Source organism: Triturus cristatus, chromosome 7, assembly GCF_964204655.1.
Source record: "Triturus cristatus chromosome 7, aTriCri1.1, whole genome shotgun sequence".
In the NCBI taxonomy this organism is placed as follows: domain Eukaryota; kingdom Metazoa; phylum Chordata; class Amphibia; order Caudata; family Salamandridae; genus Triturus; species Triturus cristatus.
In genome coordinates, this window is record NC_140590.1 from 553,572,638 (window position 1) to 553,593,000 (window position 20,363).

Genomic DNA, 20,363 nt, shown 5'->3' on the forward strand with positions numbered 1-20,363 from the left:
TGGAAGCCCTTTATGGTGTCCAGAGCAGAGCCCGACTGGGCAAGAGAAAGGATAAAGAGAAGAACCGGAAAGAGGGGAGCAGAAAGAGGGCCAACCTATTTCTCTACACACAATGACACAAACTTACTACAACAGCAGGCATACACAGTCATTCTTTGTGGGATACCTGGCTGGCAAAATAACAGTGCAGCCTTCGGGGGAAGGCTGAAAGCTGTCAACTGTCGCCACTCCAGCTCCACGCATAAAGGCGGAGCATTGACAGGTATGGGTGGAGAACCCTCCCCTGCTGCTGCTAGAGAAGATCCTCCCAAATGGGCAGCCTGAACGAAGGACCAATGGCCATGCACAACAACTCGGGATACCAAACTCTCGGAACCCAGTCCAGAGCCACAAGGATGACTTTAGAACTTTGGGCAGGAGTGGTATGGGCAGAAAGGTATACAGGAGGCCTGAGCTCTACTCAAGACGAAAAGCATCTCCAAGCGAGAGCCACCCGGGAAATTCCAGCGCCCAGAACAGATGACATTGCGTGTTCTTAACCAGTGCTTAAAGAGTCCTTGCCTCACCTCCGGATGGAGATGTCATTTGTGATCCGCTAGGTATCTTCGGCTGAGTTCATCTGCCCTGGCATTCAGAGAACCCGCCAGGTGTTGAACCACAAAGGATATCCCTTGACGTTCCAGCCATGTCCATAGGCACAGGGCCTCTTGACAGAAGGTCCAGAACCCCATCCTGCCCCGTTTGTTGCAATACCACATGGCAGTGGTGTTGTCCATTAACACCTGCACTATCCTTATCTTGATGGAGGGTATAAAGGCTTTCCATGCCAGACGGATCACCCAGAGCTCCAGGAGGTAGATGTTGAATTCGGATTCTGCTGGAGACCAGTGTACTCATTTCCACCTCTCCCAGGTGGGCGCCCATCCCAGGAGTGTCATGTGTCACCACTGTCAGATATGGTTGGGGAAGGGAGAAGGGTCTGTCTGTAAGAAAGTGGCTCTGTATATACTGTTCCGAAATAGGTAAAGTGTGCACAGAGTCCACAGTCCCCAGAGGTTTGGCAGAGGCTAAAGTTAGATATAACCTTACTCTCTAAAGTGGTAGCTTGGTTGAGCAGTAAGGCAGTATCAGAGGACAGTGTAAACCATTTGATGTACACACTCAGTCAGCAAATGGTCTCACACACTCAAGAACTGAACTCTAGGCCAATGGTTTGTATATAAGAATATATACTTGTTTTATTTTAGAACCAACAATAGGTATCAAAATATACTTTCTCAGGATGAGATGCTTTATATAAATACTTTTCAATAGGCAATAGTCTTTTGAATGCAATGTTACAGTTGTTGCAATAGGCAACACAATTCCAAACACAATTATACATTGAGCTCAATGGGAATTTCTAGTTAAATGCAATAGATTACTTTTTCGATTACTTTTCTTACCACAGGACTGGATCCTAGATTCAGTCCTGGGACAGTTCCTGTAAACAGTTGAGTAAAAACGTTTTGGTTACAGTAGTGATTTTTAAGGAATATTATTGTATTTTAAAAGTTGACACTTAGGATAACATTGGTGATTCTATGTGAAAAAGTTTCTATGGGAGGAAATTCACTTATCAGTTAAGTGGGGTTATGGTTACTTTTTCTAACTCAGTGTTGGATCCTGGATCCAGCACTGGGGCATCTCCTGTAAACAGTTGAAAGAATGTGATTTTGTTATACAGGCGATTTTTAACGAATATTTGTAAGTTTGCAAAATCGACAGAAGAAATTCTGGTGAAAACCAGGCAATGTTATCCTATGGAAGGAAAATCAAGTTTAGGTAAGTACGGTTGTAATTACTTTTCAGGGTCAGTGCTGTGCACCAAGATCCAGCACTGGGATTTCTCCTGATAACAGGTGAGTAAATTTGTTTCCGTAATTCGGCTGATTTTAGATGAATATTTTTTTCCAAGTGAAACCAGTCAATGTTACCCTATGGAAGAAAAGAGAGTTATCGGCTTTTGGGTATGTACTCGACTGGCAGAGTTAAGGTTCTGGGCATAAACTCAGAGGACTCCCAGGGTCAGGTAAGTACAGATGTTACACCCTCAGCGGCACGGGGCAGCCGGGTGAAGAGTGAGTTAGGCCCAATGAATGTTATCCCATGGGAGGCAGGGGACCTTTGGTTGGTGGCTGCTGGCTAGCAGGCCACGCGGCTGTGGGAGCTGGGCTCCTGGTCACTTGCTCAGGGCAAATGGGAAAGTAGATTAGAGTAGAGGTTGCACTGCCAGGGGCACTCGGGCGGCTTGGTGCAGGGTGCTTTTGAGCCGTCGGGAGCTCAATGGATTTCAAAGGAGAAGCTCAAGAACAAACAAAGGCTGCAAGCTCAGGGACGAAGATTCTTCAGGTGCGCCCATGACTTTGAGAGGCAAGTTGGGTAGTTGGAGGATAGGTAGGCACCCAGGAGTTGGGCACAGGGGGCCACAGGGGTACCTTTTGGTGTCGGAAAATCTTACCCTCTGCTGGTTGCGGTTGGAGGGGTCCCTGGTTCTGAGGCGGCAGGCGTCGTCAGGAGCGCCGAGGTGGGTCCTTGGGTGCTGGATTCGGGGTCACAGTCGCCGGGGGGACGTCCTTGTGGTCTTTGTCCACTTCGGCACAAGCCAGGCTTGGCGGGTGCAGAGTGTGCAGGGTTCGTGGTTCCTGGCTCATGCCAGGGGTAAGTTACTTGCTTTGAGCAGTACCACTGCTCGTGGGAGTCCCAGGTAGTCAGAGTCACAAGGCAGTCTGGTCCACCGGGGTTTTTGAGGTTGCTGACCACTGGAGATGCCGGGGTTTAGCAGGAGCAGGTTCGAGGGTCGACAGGCCGGTAGGGCTGGGGCCAAAGCCGTTGGTGTCTACCTCTTGTTAGCAGCTGCACAGCAGGTCTTCTTGTTCCTTGTTCTTCTTTCTTGTTTTGGAATCTGGATCTGAGGAAGGTAGGTTCAGGGTGCCCCTAAATACTAAATTTAGGGGCGTTACAGGTAGGTAAAGGGCAGGGACCAATGGGTCCTTTCCCTGGGGTGGGTACACCCCCTATCCTGCCTCTCTCCTGTGGGAGGGGGGCAGTAGCCTAATCTTTCACCTTGCCTCCCCCACCTGAGGGGTGGGGTTGTCAGAGGCTGGCACACACCCTTTCCTCACTTAGCTTTTCCCGCCGATCTTCCCGCCAGAGAGAGGGTCAGAACCAGTGGGGGCCAGTTGCTGAGTAAAGCAAGTGGCCTGGAGAAGCTCACCAAGGTGGCATGCCTTTGAAGCTTCCCCTGCCCATCCTGGGGGAGGAGACCTAGCACCTCGCCCAGGATGTGCATTGTTGCAGGCTCAGAAGTGCGGATGGCTCTCTACCCAGGGGTCCAGCAACATGTCTGCTGTGTGGCAGCCTAGGCAGCCCCTCAGACAAGACGTGGATTGTAGGTTAGGTTCAGGGGGCAACTCTAAGTTGCCCTCTGTCGTGTATCTTACAGTAAATCCCACACTGGCATCAGTGTGGGTTTACTGTGCTGAGAAGTTTGATACCAAACTTCTCAGTCTTCAGTGTAGCCATCATGGTGCTGTGAAGTTTGATACCAAACTTCTCAGTCTTCAGTGTAGCCATCATGGTGCTGTGGAGTTCGTGTTGACTACCTCCCAGCACCATATACTCTTAATGGCAGCACTGCACTTACAGTGCCCAGGAATGGACCTGGGTACAGTAGGGGCACAGGGCTCATGCACCTGTGCCCACACCACTGGCATATGGCACCCAGCTAGAGGGGAGACTGGGGTATGCCAGGGCAGTGTGTGTTGTGGGCATGGCACACAGGGATGTGTGCCATGTCGACTCTTTGTTTTGTTCTGCACCAAGACACTCAACCTGCAAAGGCAGTGTGTGTGTGTCAGGGTACATGGCCTCTAAGGGTGGCACAATAAGTGCTGCTGCCCTTCGGGGCCTTCTCTGGTCACACGGCCCTGGGTACCTAGGGTACCATTTACCAGGGGCTGACATGTGACCAAAGATGCCAATTGGGTTTTGGCTGTTAGGCAGTTTTTAGGGAAGGAACACAGGCCCTGGGCACCTGAATGGCAGGAGACCAGGGCACACCAAGGAAAAGTACATCAGTTATCAGGCAAAAAGTGGGGGGGTTACTGCAACAGAAACCCACTTCCTTACACTGCCGCTGACCCAATTGCGGTTCGTTAGCCAACACTGCAGATCATAAGTAGTTCCCTCCAAGATCTGCATCATGTCGGATAGAGTCCCCAGAGGCTATTCCCACTGGAACTTCAGGTCCCACTGCAGAGCCTGCATATTCCAGTGGGCATGAGTCACAAACAGGATGCCATCAGGCGGACAGAGGCTGAAACATCAGTTTCATAGCCTAAATATCCTGAACTTGCCGTTGGGGAGAATAGCCTCGAAACTGAGAGGGAGCCAGGTGTGACTCAGCACGTTGATAGCGAACCCCAGCGAGTGCAGAAGGACCGCCGTAGTCTTGAGGTGGGAGGCTACAGCCTGGGGTAATCCCGCCTTTAACAGTCAGTCATCAATTTAGGGGAAGACTGGCACCCCTGATCTCCGCAGATGAGCTGCAACCACTGCCATCACCTTAGTGAACACCCAGGGAGCACTGGCACGGCAAAAAGGAAGCACGGAGAACTGAAAGTGCTCATGGCCCACCATGAATTGCAGGTAGCGCCTGTGGGCAGGCAGGACAGGAATGTGAAAGTATGCGTTCTGCAAGTCCAACACTACCATCCGGTCTGCTGGGTCCAGGGCAGACAGAACTTGAGTAAGCGTTAACATTTTGAATTTCTTCTTGAGGAAGACATTGAGAGGGCGCAGGTCTAGGTTAGGATGAAGGCCTCCATCCTTTTTAGGCAACAGAAAGTAACGGGAATAACAACCACAACACCGTTGGGACCCTCTCTATGGCTCCCTTGGCCAAGAGAGCCATCAATTCCTAATGGATGAAGGAGAGATGGTCCTCTGTAAGCCTATCGCAAGTGGGTGGCATGAGTGGAGGTGTAGTCACGAAGAGGAGTAGCTCCTTAGAACAATATGAAGAACCCCGCGACCTGATGTTACAGACCTCCAGTGGGACAGGTGATGGCATATCCTGCCTCCCATTGGGTGCCCATGATGGTAAGAAGGCAGATAAAGGGGTTTGGAGGCTGTGGCTACCGGGGAAGTGGTAAACTGGCCCGACCTCTGGTTGCCCGACCCACGGCGTCTGTGAGGACTGTGTCCTCTGCCACACAGAGGATGGGAAGTTTGCGAGCTGTGGCGGCTGGGTAATAAAGACAAGGCTGGACGTCTCCTTCCATGAACACCAAAGGAGCGATAGGCAGCCTGGGGTTGGTGAGGGGCCATGGAAAGGCCCAAGGGCCGGGTCATGGCTCTGCTATCCTTGAAGCACTACAGCACTGAGTCCGCCTTGTCCCATAAGAGATGGGAGCCATCAAAGGGCATGTCCATAATCGATGCTTGGACAGCCCCGGAAAAGCCACTTCTCAGTCAGGCATGGCGCCGTAAGGCCACCGACGGAGAAACTGCTCTGCCCAGCCAGTTGGTCGTGTCCAGCCCATATCGAATAGTGAACTTCACTGCATCTCTCCCGTCAGAGATAGCCTGGGAGAGTATGGTTCGGGTCTGCTCCGGGACCATGGGCAGCACATGCTCAAATAAATCCCACAGATCATGGGAGTAAAGGCCCAAAAGGCGAGAGGTGTTCAAAGACCGCAGTGCCAGGCTGGTGGAAGAAAACATTTTCTGTCCTAAGGTGTCCAGCCTCTTGGATTCCCTATCCAGTGTAGTGGTAGGGAATATGGCAGGATTTACATAGGAGGTAGAGGCTTGGACCACCTAGTTCTTCTGGGTAGGGTGTTGCGTGAGGACGCTGTGGCCCCCAGGGGCGGGGTGGTAGCAGCAGACAATTGTCCCGTTCACAGGAGCCCCTGTGTAAGGTTTGGACTAAGTCCCCAGCGGGGCATCTGTGAGGGCTTCATTGAATGTGATAAGAGGTTCTGAAGGGGTCACTCCTGACAAAAGCTCCTCCGTCAAGACGGTAGTCTTGAATGCCAAAGAGGGTAGGCAAAGGTTCAGGAACTAGGCTCCCCTTTTCACTACTAAAGCAAACAAAGCCCCCTCCTCTGTAGCCATTGCAGGAGAGAGCATTCCAGTATCTGGAGAAGTGAAAACTCCCCTGACATTTGCCAATTCCTCACACAAGTCCATGTTGGGGTCTAGGGTCTGGTATTTTTCAGGATACAGAAACCCCTCCTAATCCACCCCAAGTCCCAGACCATAAGAATGGGGCTTGGGCTCTGGCTTGGAAGGCAAGGCTTCAATCTGCATCTGAGTCGGTGTGCTTATGGAAGCAATACAGATGATCCTGGAGTCATTAACCTGGTCTCAGGGGAATTAGCACATTGGCCTACCCCTATTGTTTTATGTGGCGATCTTAACCTACATCTGCCTAGCAACTGGGAGTCTGACAACCATTGGAAATACAAAGGCAGAAAGCCCCTCGTGTTCCAGGCCCTGAAAAATCTCGCCCAGATACACGGTCTAAGAGATTGCTGGGCTAGATTGAATCCCTCTCAACCCGGCTATACCTTCTTTTCTGCTCCACATCACACCCTCGTTAGGTTAGATTACTTCTTTCTTTCATCTTCAACTATTAACAACTGTAATATTGAAATAGCCCCACGTTTTATGTCCGACCATAATCCCCTCATTGTCAACATGAGAGGGCTAGGCAAGTACAAAGAAGCCTCTGCCTGGAGCTTCGAGAAAGCTTTGCTTCAGGATTTATCATATCAAACTCACATGCAGGGATGGCTAAAGGAATTTTTAGAAATTAACGTTGGGTCTGCTCCACTTATGACTGTATGGGATACGTTAAAAGCAGGGATCAGGGGGGAAACCCTCAGCTTCTCAGTCCGCAAAAACAAAAAAGAGAAGATGTTGATAAACAATCTACAGGAGAAACTAAAGAAAGCTGAAATTAAATTAGGCCATTATATTCAAACAGGGCAAGATGTAGAGATAGGGCAGAAAGAAGTAATGTTGGTGAGAGCTGAAATTGGGGCAATCTTTGCGGAAAAAAACGCTGCAAAATGGGCAAGCTCTCGTGAGAAAAACTACGAGTGTAGTGATAACATTGGGCATCATTTGGCTGTCAGGACCAGACAACAGGTCTCTAACAGTGAGATAAATACAATTAGACTTTCATCGGGAAATGAGACCAATGACATTGATCTCATACGAAAGGGATTCCAGGAGTTCTACTCTAACTTATATACTGAGGAAAACCAGGCTCCCAATGATTTAATTATAAGGGAGACTACTTGTTATCTCAGCGAGATCAATCTTAGCTCTCTTTCCTTAGATAACAGAGCCTTATTAAATGTAACCCCTATTTGGGATGAGATACTGGAATCTGTCAACGGGTTTCCCAATGGAAAAGCTGCTGGGCTTGATGGCATCCCAGTAGAATTTTATAAGATCTTTGCTCCACAAATCAAAACAATTTTTACAGAAGTAATAACCTCCATATTTAACGGGGCTTTGCCCCCAGCTTCCTGGTCTATGGCCAGAATAGCTATCTTTCCAAAAAAGGACAAATCCCCCTTAGAGATGGGCTCTTACCGACCCATTACGCTTATTAATTGTGACTCAAAAATCTATTCTAAGATTTTAGCACAAAGAATCTCCTCAGTGGTTGATTCCCTGGTTTCAGAGTGGCAACATGGGTTCATCCCAAAAAAAGGAACAACTGAGCACGTTAGACGGGCTATTACTCTTTTTGATGCCGCACAGGCTGCCGGAGACCCGATGTCACTTATACTCTTGGACGCTGAAAAAGCTTTTGACCGGGTCTCCTGGCAATACTTATGGACAGTCATGAGTAAAATGGGCTTCGGGCCAAAAATCTTACAGGCGATACAAGCCCTTTATGTGAAACCAACTGCTTGTGTTACCATCAATGGGCAATTAACTGGGCAATTTGAGATCTCCCGGGGCACCAGGCAGGGCTGCCCTTGCTCCCCTCTGCTGTTTGCCCTCTACCTGGATCCCTTTATTAAGCAAATTCAGAAAAATAATGATATCACTGCAGTTAACTTTCAAGGCAGCTGCACTAAGATTATGGCCTACGCTGATGATCTGGCTATCACCTCACCCGATCCCTCAACTGCCATTGCGGCCATTGAAAATGAGGCGGTTAAATTTGGGAAGGTCTCTGGCTATGCCCTGAATCAAAACAAAACGCAAATAATAACAAATAGTCAAATATCCTGGACTGATCATAGAGTAGTCTCTAAAGCTAAATATTTAGGTGTCTTTATCTCATCAAACTTGGATGAGATTGTTGAGGACAACTTAGCTCCATTGGCCATACATACCAGGAAGGCTCTGAAACAAATTGATAACTTACATTTAACCCTTGTTGGCAGATGTAACGCCATAAAGATGACATATTTTCCTAAGCTTCTATACTTCTTTCGATCCATACCTCTGGAATTTAACAAAACAAGTTTACAAAAATTACAACAAATATTCACTCAGTTTATCTGGTCATACTCTCAATCCAGGAGGGCTCTACAGCAATTATGCCTACCTAAAGAACGAGGGGGGTGGTCTTTTCCAAATATTTCTTTTTATTACTGGGCCTCGGTACTTCAATACAGCACAGAATTGCTAAAAGAAGCCCCACTTTCTCAAACATCAGGGCTTCCTTCGCCATTTCAGCTACTGTTGGGTGAACAATCTTGGGGCTGCCTACTCCGAGAAACCACCTATGGATACTATAAACGGGTAAGATTCAAGACACTACTGAACTCTTTTAAAGTCTTCCGCAGTATCAGCAGAGTTTTTGGGTTGGGCAGATTTAATCACTATACTCCCACGCTAAACAATGATAATCTACCTGCCATTTTTTGCAAGGCCTATTTTTCAAACTGGCATAAGGCCGGCATTTTGAAATTAGGAGATCTCATGACCAGTGATGGAGTAATACCCTTCCCTGACCTATCGACCAAATTTAAGCTCCAAAGTGAAGACGCTTTTAAATATCTCTCTGTCTCTAATTTTCTATCTAGGAAGGCCGGGGGCTCCTCAGGATTTAAGGAAATTGACTTGTTAAACCTATTGCGCAATCCACTAACCCCTCGAATTGGCCTTCTATATAATACTATAAACAGAGAGACTCCTGATGACCTACAAAAGATAGCTGACAAATGGCATAATAAACTTACTTCTCACAGCAGTATCTTTTTAATTCACTTGCATTATCACACAACATTTTAATCTCAGCTAAACTACAGGCGCAACACTTTAAGACTATCTTTTTCCTGTACTTCACTCCTAGAAAGATTGCTAAGTGGGGAACTGGCCAAGGCACCTTTTGTCCTAGATGCTCTGAGTATGCGGCTGACTCAATTCATGTGTTTGCCACATGCCTAAAGCTTTCCCATACAATAAACCGCATACAGGAATTTCTAAGGGAAGTTACACTTCAGCCTATAATCTTAAATCCTACTATTATAATGCTAGGCACACAGAATGAAACCTTACGGCTGAAAAGAGATGGTCTAACATTCATTGCAATGACAGTCTGGAGGATGTGTGTGGCATCTGCCTGGCTTGATCCAGAGCCCCCTTCTTTCTCACAATGGCTAGCCAGATTTATTGCAACCTACTATCTAGAAATCACTGTCTACGCCAGAAAGGGCAGTAAAGGACGGAAAAAGGGGGTCGAGATTTGGGATAATCTCACCTCTTGGCTGGCGTAGACAGGATAATCACTACGTTTCTTCTTCTCCTGTCCCTTTTTTATTTTTATTTTTTCTTCTTTTCTCTCTCTCTTTTTTGTTTTGTTTTCACTTTAACCATTTGACTCTCAATAACCGTTAGTTTATTTTTTATTTTTTGATGTCTTTATAATATGTGTTTTTTCTTTTCTGTGTCTCCTACCCTTAATCTACACGTTGTTTTTGCTCTCTCACTGAGAGGGTGGGGGGTGGCAGGAGGGGGGAAGGGTGCTCTAATGAACCGCTCTCTGTATTTTTTCTCTGTTAAAAAATAAATAAATAAATAATAAAAAAAACAAAAAAAAAAAAATGAGTCGGTGTCGGATGATGCCCCTCCAGCCCTGTGTTGGAGTCGGGGATGAGAATGGGAGCAGCATCGCCGGAAGAGTCGGCATCAAGATCGAGGTGGTACGCCAGGTGCCGGGTTGGATCCATCCGTGGATCCAGGGGGCTCGAATGGAGCTGTGGGCCGAACTGCCAGTGGAGAACCAGTGGGGGCTCCTTCCGAACCCATGGGCCCGAAAGGGCGCCAGCAGGAACGAGCTGCCAAAATATGAAGTGCATGGCTTCCTAGTACTCGCAAAGTTGGGCGGGGGTCACTCTGGCTCCTGGGAACTCTGAAAGGTGCAGGCTCAACCACAGAGCCCAGTCTTAAATGACAATGCTCTGCATCTCATTGGATGACTTCGACAGACGGGGCGAAGACCTCTTCAACTTACTCTTCTTGGGCTTGTGTGACTTACCCGAATATGACTTGGAGTGAGACAGGATCTTGGGCTCTGCTATCGATTCTGGGACCTTTCTCTCGACTGGGATTGAGACCGTAATGGCGTCGCTTGTCAGGCGGCAAGGAGCTTGAGACCTCAAGGTCTTGGGGTGCATGGTGCGGCAGTCGATGCAGGTCATTGCATTGTGAGTCACCAGAGGCAAACAAAGTGCGTGCAGTCACCGACATCTGCTGGTGACAAGCGGTGAAGGGCTTGAAGCCAGTCCTCCTAGTTGAGATCCTGCCACACCAGGAGAAAAATCTCAAAAAGGCTTAGACAAAAAGTTGAAAAGGGTCTGTCAAAAATTGACTGAGGGTAGCTCGCTCTGGATCTCTGCCGACTGGTATGGAAAGAAAAAAAATGACGTCAGCACTCTGGTGTAGATACAACATAGGCACTGCGCACGTCATTTCAGGCACGGGCCAACGCCACACGGAGCCGAACAAAACCTCCAACCGACACGCAGGGGTACCGCTCATAAAACATTTACGGATCCAGTCGGATGCCTGGGGACAATTCTAAGGTAAGGAATCTGTGTCTAGAAGTCTCTATCTGACAATCAATATATATGAAGGCACTCCTTGAAAGCAGCACAGATTGACAATACACATGAGCAAAATTACAGAAAATGGTTAGAGTGCCACCAAACCAGACATCATATTAGTCGAAGTTTAAAGAGGCCAGTGTACATAGGACCGAAACAAGGGATTCAAAAGAGGTAGCACAGACAAGCACTGGAATGTAGGGGATTCTATCAAGGTAGCACAAATGTTCACAAAAAAACTCTAGGGAAGGAGCACTGACAAATAACAAAATAGAGTTTGGGAAAGTATCATGCATGTGCTCCCATAAAAAAACAAAACTGCTCTAGTTAGTCAGGTTATACAGCACTATAATAGAGGAGAAAAATGACTCTAGGTAGACAGGTTTTACAGCACCATAATAGAGGTGCTAGAGAAAGTAATCAACGGAACAGAAGGGGCTGCAGGGAGAAGTGCAGGTAAGCACTGGGAGGAAGCACAGTCTGTCAGTGGAAGGCAGAAAATACAGTGGGCATTAGTACATGATGGAATTCAGGAGGTGGTACTAGACTGGCACTAACAGGTAACACAGATAACGGACTAGGACCAAAAGGCAATTTGGGCTAAGACTGTGAGGCAGCATACCGTCAGAGCTCCAGCTGTTCCGTCGACTGTTGTGCTTGTTTGTGGTCAGGGGAAGATCACATGCACTTGAAAGACCTTGTTGTCCAGGTATCTGAATCAGCTCAATGCAGCGACCATTGAGCTCCGATGACAGCAAGCACTGCATGGGTTTGTAAGAGAATGCAGAGCAGTAACCAGAGAGACAGGCTCGTTGGTAGAAATCCAGAACTTTCTTCCTGCAATCAAAAACAAAGTTTGAAATGTCTTAAAACACTATGTGAGAAGAGCAAGAAAGGCAGACACTTTAGAGTAAGAAGACATAGAGAAAAAGCGTGGCAAGAAAAGGCATGGTGAGGAATAGAGAAAGAAACATCACCACTGGAAATAGGGATACAGAAGGCAGAGACATTATGAGGACGGAAGAGGTAGATGCAAAAGAAGGAAACAAAGCAGTGGTGAACAAATACCTCCAGTAAAGCTCTTTCAGGTGGAAACTAACCACATATTCTGCACCTTTTAAATTCCCTTAGGGCATGAGACTAGATCCGTAAACTTTTCAGAAATTGTTCGTGTGTACCAATAGGTGGTACCATCGGACTCCACAGAAGCACTGGAAATGACAGTATGTAGCCATGTAGAGGTGCCATTTCTAAGTGCTGATGACAGTTAAGAACAAAGCACTCTGCACCCTCAGATGTGTAGCGTTAGTAACAGATTGAAAATCAGGACAGTATGCAGAATCCAACATGAAATTTTATTGTCAACTAAAGTCCACTCTATGAAATAAGGAGTGTGACGCAGAAATTAATCTGTGGTTAGATTGAGCATTTACCAAAAAGAGCATCACACAAGGTATGTTACTTCTTCTGATAGACAGATACATCTAATGGCAGATTCCTCACCTCTTGATTAGATACCAAAGTAGTACCCTCCAGTGGTGGGGAGTCTGAGGAGAAGACTACACTGGGAGGAACAGCATGCAAAACTACCCTCTCTGTGGAGCTGAGAGTCAATACAATAGTGCCTGATGAAGATGTGGACAGACGCCCACGGAGCAGCATGGCAGGTGTCCAGGACTGCAATGATCTTAGCTACATCTGTAGTGGTGGCTTTAGATCTGGTCGTTCCAGAAGGGTTTGGACTCAAGGAGAGCAGGAAAGATCTCCTTCATCATATCCCAGAAGAGATAAGTGCATTGCCACAAAAAACAAACAGTTTTCAGAGACCACACTGCCAAAATAGCAAGGTTTCATTGGATGGAAGGGTACCAAAGCTATGGAGGTTGAAGGGCATAGGTGCAAGATGTATGTAAGCAAATATGCTTTGGGTTCCATAGTTGACAACTGTAGTTCCAACACCTGCAGCAGTAGATGAGTGAGGTGTCAAGCCACTAGCATTCTAGAATTCTAAATACAGACCAGCATCAGTATACTAATGAGGCAGCAAATGGCCATCCTCATCGTTATCCTCCTCATGGGGAACATTTTGAGGGTCTTTTATTCCACCAAAATCTGAGTCAAACATGGCCTCAAGGCACTGAAATATTAGCTTTGAGTCAAAAGGACTGCCGGAGAATATTCCCACGCCATGCTCTGTGTTTTGGTGACTTTAAAATGAGACGTTGCTCAAGATCAAGTCGAACTTTTACATGAATATGTGACAACACAAGAATGTGCACTCCTTACAGGACTTTGGGTAGCAGGCAGAGGTTGTTGTTTTAACTGCTTTGACCATAAATGTTTACTTATTCACATTGTAAAGTCCTAGCCAGCCAGATAGGCAAGGAATTTGTGCACCTAAATCACAGGCATGATCCCAATGATGTAATACCATTGTCAGCTGATATTAACAATGTATTGCTGGGATTTCTGTGGTGTCAAAGCTTGAAAAAGATCAATAAAAACTAGTTTTCAAAAAGAAGATGGAGTCGAACCCTTCTTCGGATCAGAGTTCGAAATCAGGGTCAGATCCATGGCTGACAGCATGACCTTTGCCAAAGGAGGGAGGCGTGGTCAGGTACAAAGCACTTCTGTGAAGGCCAAACAAATCAGTTGGTGACAGGGAAGGTCTCAACGGTGGATGTCAGTCTGTGCGCCCTGGCTGATCCATGGGATTTGAAGGCTCTCCAGGGGAAATCCGGATCATCCGCAAAAGCTGCAGTATTGCCCCTTTGACAGCCTCTACCTGCCCCAGAATCAAAGATGCAACAAACAATAAGATGATAGGTGGAATTCTTGAATAATCTCAGACCTGGAACAGGACCAGGTCTTGCCACGAGAATGGGCCCAAGATTCTGAGTACGACCGACCTGGTTTCTCATGCTCTGTGACATTCAGCTTAACCTCCCGCTTTCTGCTGGCCTTCGGGTGCATCAGGGAGCATTTCTCACATGAGCTCGAATCATGCTTGGATCTGAGACGCCAAAGGCAGACGTCAAGCGGGCAGTATCTAGCATCCGTTTCCTGTAGGGCAGCACAGCTTCAAGCATGTAGTCTTCAAGGGACCCATAACACAAGCACACTGTAAAGAAAAACATTTTGGAGGAAGCACCGACAGAAGCGGAGTTTGGGATCTGCATAAAAGGGCGCTGAAAAAAGGAACTGATGTCAGCACACAAGGGTGGTGTCTCTATATGGCTCAAAGTCCTCACTTTGGGAGGCGGAATGAGGCCGTTGTACAGTTTGATGGCACCATGTGTTGACCTATGGGAGTAACTGATGGAAAGTTTCCAGATCCAGTCTTGCGGAAGGGAGAATTCGAAAGAATGGCCAAAAGGTGGGAGGATGGGACACCCTCCGCCCTATAGGATGGGTCATTGCTGCTCCCAGATATTTAAAATGCAACCAACTCACTATAGGAGGTGAGAAGAACGGTAGAGGCAAATCAAGACTCCTATTAGAGCTCAAAAAAAAAAAAGACAATAACAATGAAAAAGGCATTCTCATGACAAGCTCCAAGAATTTGGAACCAATTTTCAAAGAGACTGAGCCACAGCACTAAACCCACCTTTTCAATTTACACATAGCTACCCAGACACTGCCGCATCTTGAAATATTATTAATGTTCCTGCTCAGTTGCAGTATATAAATACCTTAAATAAGAGGACCCTGCATTCCGAGCCACCCTATCTACAGCAATAACGCAGTATTTCACAGAAAATGCTAATACTGCCAGTACACGACAATTGGAATGGGAGGCGTTTAAGATGGTTATCAGTGGAGTGGCCATTGGCACTATAGTGGGGGTCCGAGCTATGGTGGATAAGGGACTGTGTGACTTAGAAGACCAGCTAGGTACGCTGGAATCTGCTGCAGCGTTAGATGACACACATGAAGAGGCTCATGCAGAACTGCTAGAGCAATTAAGGACCATAGACTACCGCACATACACACAACGGCAGCAGGCAGAGGCAGACAAGGCAGGTACGTTGCTAGCGAGAATTATACGTGACGTCCCCGGCGTTGTCCCTATAGCTGAAATCACTACGAAGAGGGATGCACAGTAACCACGCAATTTGACATTAACGTGGCGTTTCAGAAATTTTATTAAATACTATATAAGGCTCCATTGGCAATATCGGTGGAAGACTTAGATGACTTTCTAGAAGACCTAGAGTTTCCACAGCTCACTAAGACACAGATCGACAACTTGGCTGCCCCGATCACAAAAGCTGAAATACAGTCAGCAATAAAAGACCTGCCCCGCAATAAAACCCCTGGCCTGGATGGTCTACTCGTAGAATTCTACGAGACCTTCTCGACACTAGCCCCTCACCTCGAAAAGCTATACCATACAGCTCTGGAAACTGGAGCTCTACCCCTTACCACAAGACAAGCTTTGGTAACCTCTTTGCAGAAGCCAGGCAGAGACTCGAAAGATATGGAAGGATACAGGCCCCTTTCTTTACTAAATACGGATTATAAAATCCTTACTAAAATTTTGGCTCGCAGGCTACAGCAATATCTACCACGCTTAATGCATATAGACCAATGTGGATTTGTCCCGGGCCGGAGCACTTCCCTCAACATCAGGCGATTGCACCACATAATCCAGGGACATCTTAAGGATTTTGGGGGCCCTGGGCCAAACATATTTTGGGGGCTCCTGTTCAGAACAGCTTTGAATTTATGATCCAATTTGAGCCCCTGTTTCCCACACAGTTTCCGCTTCCTCAGCGGCGTTAGCGATCCTCTTTGCATCATAGGCATTAGCCTATATATTCCCGATCTAAATGGACGTGTGCAGCTGACAGCGGTAGGAATTAGTGTTTCCTGCCCTGCTCTTAGGTTTTTTTAATACTTTTTAAAATGTATATGTGTGGCTGAATTACTCTGTGCTTTTTAACAATTTCTCCTACCTACGAGCACTTGCACTTTACTTGATTCTGCTTGCCTACACCTCCTCAGCTACTACGATTCGCATCTAGTTTTTCCTCCAGTCCTGGTCCGCCGCTGCTGATTCGCCGATTGTGCGGAGGGCTGGGGCTACTATCTGGCTCCTCACTTCCACCACGCAGTTTCCGCTTCCTCAGCTCCGTTAGCGATACAGTTTACATCATAGGCATTAGTCTATATATTCCTGGTGCAAAAGGATGCTCGCAGTGGGCGCGCCGCCGGCGCGTCGAAGGCACACCAAAGGCAAGCCCGTCTGCGCCTGGAGGCATCTGGCGCCGGCCATGCTGCCCAGTTCCCCTCCGGTGAGTTTCTTCCACTATATTACAATAGGGAAACACTGCTTAGCCTTAGGCGGCAACCATTATGTCAGTGTACAGCGGCTGATCTGAGCTTGGAGGTAGACTTTCGATGCAATAAGTGCAACTGGTCTCTCCTCCATCCCAGGAAACCCACACCCAAGATCCTCTCATGCAACAATAAGTGTAAAAACAATAAGAAAACAAAGGATTTAAAGGCCACCCTTTTAAATTGTCGCTCTATGCAAAAGCATGAACCACACATTTATGGTCTACTTTTAGACGAACTGCCTGATCTTTTATTTCTCACTGAGACCTGGCTGTCTGAAGCCTCCAACCCTACTATCACCTCGGCCATCCCTACGGGTTATAAAATCCTTAGGAGGGACCGACAGTGTGGGAAGAGGGCAGTGTCGCCATAATTTTAATCAATTACTAGACGGCTCTCCCATCCCAATTGAAAACATTGAGGGCGCAGAGTCCTTAGACTCCGACTGTACCTTCTTCCCCCATCATAGCATAGCTGGTTTTCTAATTTACAGACCACCCAGTGCAATTGGAAATGTTATTACTACGCTTAATACAGCCACTACCTCCCTGGCCTTAAAATATACCAACTGCCTTATTCTGGGAGATTTCAATATACATATGGACAATGGAAAAGACCCTCAACCAATTTCCTTGTTGGAGACGCTGCAGACCTGCAACACGTTTCCATCTATTTCTTCGGCCACCCATGAGAAGGGCCATACCCTAGCCAAATCTTTCACAACTTTGACATATCAGTAAACCTACCTCTTCCCATTATCTGGTCTGACCACCTCCTATTAAAATTCGTCATTTCCAACTCTGCCACAGCCCCTCGGGCTAACGCAGGGAAGAGGGTCCCTAATTACAGGACGTTCCATAAAATATCCATCCCGATGTTAGCAGACGCCCTCGGTCGTTCCTCACTGGAGCTGTCTGGCTGCCCCGACTCGGACGCCCTCTCAATAGATTCATGGCTCCGAACTAACATTGATGCACCTGTACCGGTTGTTTCCTGCTCCTTAAGGAGTTCGCCCCCACCAGCTCCATGGTTTAACGATTCCCTCAGATCTAGCAAAAATTTTTTTTAGAAAAATGGAACGTAAATGACGTAAATCCTATCTACCTGTGGACAGGAAGGTGTATAAAGACAACTTAAAAGCTCATTAGATTCTCGTGAAGGCAGCCAAGAAAAACTTCTTTCAAACCAAGATAGAAAATGCCCAAAGTAAGAGTAGGTAATCTTTAGCATAGTTAAATCCTTTAACGCCCCGAAAGCTGGCACAAAGGAAGGGCCATGCACGCAAAAATGGTCTAAGCAAATAGCTCAATTCTTCCACAAAAAGATCCCAGTGATCGAACAAGCCTTCACTAACATCTCAGAGGAAGAACTGACCTTCTACCTTCGTTCTAATAGCAAATTTCACCTCTTGGATCCTCCATCTTTACTAGCTTTCCCTGAGTTTCAGCTTGAAGAGTCACTGACCCTTCTCCAAAGCATTAAGTCTGGCTCCCCTACCGACCCATGTCCAGCGAATATCCTGAATCTATTAGCTTCCATCATAAACCCCACTGTAAACCAGCTCTTTAATGCTACCCTCTCCTCGGGCAACATGCCGAAATTATGGAAGAATGCTAAGATTCTTCCACTGATAAAAAAGGCTAACGCCAAACCGACGGACCCTGCCAACTACAGGTTAATCTCCCTTCTTCTGGCCCTCTCCAAAGTATTAGAGAAGCATGTAAACAAGGCCCTCTAAAAACACATTGAAGATGGAAAGCTCCTTCATGTGTCCCATTCCGGTTTTAGGGCTAACTACAGTATGGAGTCCGCTCTGCTGGAATTGACTCAATATCTCAAGGGTAAGCTGGACCAGGGAGGCAAGGCTGTTCAGATACTGTTCGATCTGTCGGCGGCCTTCAATACGGTCCCAATTGAGAGGCTCCTGGAGAGACTTGCTAACATCCAGGAGCCTTAACATGGATGTCATCCTTCTTGGCAAATGGATCTCAGGACATATGGCTCCCCCTTTCTCATCCACGGTTCCATCCATGAATGTAGGTGTCCCTCAGGGCTCCATTCTTAGTCCTACCCTTTTTAATCTATATCTATCCCCCCTTGCATTTCTAGTAGAGGAAGAGGGCGGCAAAATTGTTTCCTATGCTGATGACACTCAGCTGATTTTTACGTGTGAAAAAGGAACCAACTTTGACGGTGCAATGATTAGGTCTTGCCTCACAAAGGTTTTTAACTGGCTTAAGATCAATCAGCTGAAGTGCAATCCTGACAAAAGTGAAGTTGTTTTCTTTGGTAATCCAGAAACTTCTGACTGAAGCTCTTGGTGGCCAAAAGATCTGCCATCCCCACCCGCGGAAACGGAGAAAGTCAAAAACTTAGGAATTGTCATAGAAAAGACAATCTCCATGCGCTTTCAAATCCAAAATCTAACTGGCGCTTGCTTTGGCATACTCCGGATGCTAAATATATTCCTGCATCTGTTGCTGATTGAGAGCAGAAAGATCGTGATGCAGGCTCTGGTGACATCAAAGCTTGACAATGTCAACAGCTTGTACCTTGGTCTTCCCAAATCCCTTATTCAGCGCCTACAAGTGGTACAAAACACGGCGGCTAGAGCCATCCTGAGACCTAAACCCAGATCTAGTATGACCCCTATTCTCAAGTCTCTACACTGGCTCCACATAAAAGAACGGATCGACTTCAAAGCGAGGATCATCTTCTTTAAAGCTTTCCACGGCTTAGGAGCTGTCTACCTAAATAAGCGCGTTAATCGCTATACAACAGCTAGACCCCTAAGATCTTCCAATGCCAACCTAGCCCTCGTGCCTAAAAAATGCTGTGCCCGCACTGGAGGCAGATCCCTCGGCTTTCTAGGCGCAAAATTGTGGAATATAGCCTCCCTGAGTCTCTGAGACTAACCACAGAGCTACTCTCTTTCAGGAAGAACTTAAAAACCTGGATTTTACTAACTGATGGGTCTTTTACGCATGTTTTCCTCCCGCTGTCACGCGCCAGGACACTCTAGTCTGAGTAGTTGCGCACTTTATTAAATACACTATTTCGTTTCATTAGGTCCCTGACAGTGCAAAGGAACACTCGTTCAAATTCTAAGGGCCTTATTTATGAGGCCTTGCTTCACTTTTATGCCGCAAGTGCGTCACTTTTTGTGACGCACCGGCAGCGTAAAAAATGTGCCATATTGCTCCATATTTGCAAAGTGACGCATCTAGGCTGATGCATCACTTTGAAACTCTTGCACCACATTATACCTGCACCAGGCATAATGTATGCAGGATGGGTGTTGCCCCGCAAAAAGCCTTGTAGAAGTGGTGCATTGAAATCTATGACAACTCAGTGCGCCACTTCTAGGACGCCATTGCCTCAATATCTTACACCTGCCTCTCTGCAGGCGTAAGACTGACGCAGGCAAGCCCCATGTGAAAAGACACATTGCTGGAGTTGCGTCTATTTTCAGACACACCCCAGCAATGCATCACTTTTGCGCCTACAGATACGTTAGAAATACTGACATATCTGTAACATGATGCGACATGATGCGTCATACAGTAAATATGACACATTCATCATGTAGCAAGGAGGGTGCACTAAGAAGTGACGCATCCCTGTTTTCACACAGCCATGCATCACTTCTCATAAATAAGGCCCTAAATGTGTTAACATCCAATATTCAGGGATAGTTATGTGTGTTTTCAATTTTGTAACACAGCAGCAGCTCAGCAATATTACTGCAAATAATCTTTGTAACGCCCTCCCATTTCTTATATGTAAGGTCTTGTTTTGATCTAAAAGAAACTTTTTTATGTATATTGCATGAAACAAACACAACATTTCTCTGCAAAATGGCTATACTAGACTCACAAATAAGGTACATAAAAAAATAAA

At 46.7% G+C, this 20,363-nt stretch overlaps 1 protein-coding gene across 8 annotated transcripts in view; it reads right to left on the reverse strand.

Annotated features, from left to right (window-relative positions):
* TMEM94 (transmembrane protein 94) overlaps positions 1 to 20,363 on the reverse strand; it is an 805,258-nt gene that overhangs the window by 316,661 nt on the left and 468,234 nt on the right. For all 8 annotated transcript variants that reach the window (XM_085617011.1, XM_085617013.1, XM_085617005.1 and 5 more), the window contains one exon: positions 11,746 to 11,960. In XM_085617011.1, the coding sequence (XP_085473137.1) occupies positions 11,746 to 11,960 (215 nt within the window). The remainder of the gene's footprint in view (positions 1 to 11,745; positions 11,961 to 20,363) is intronic.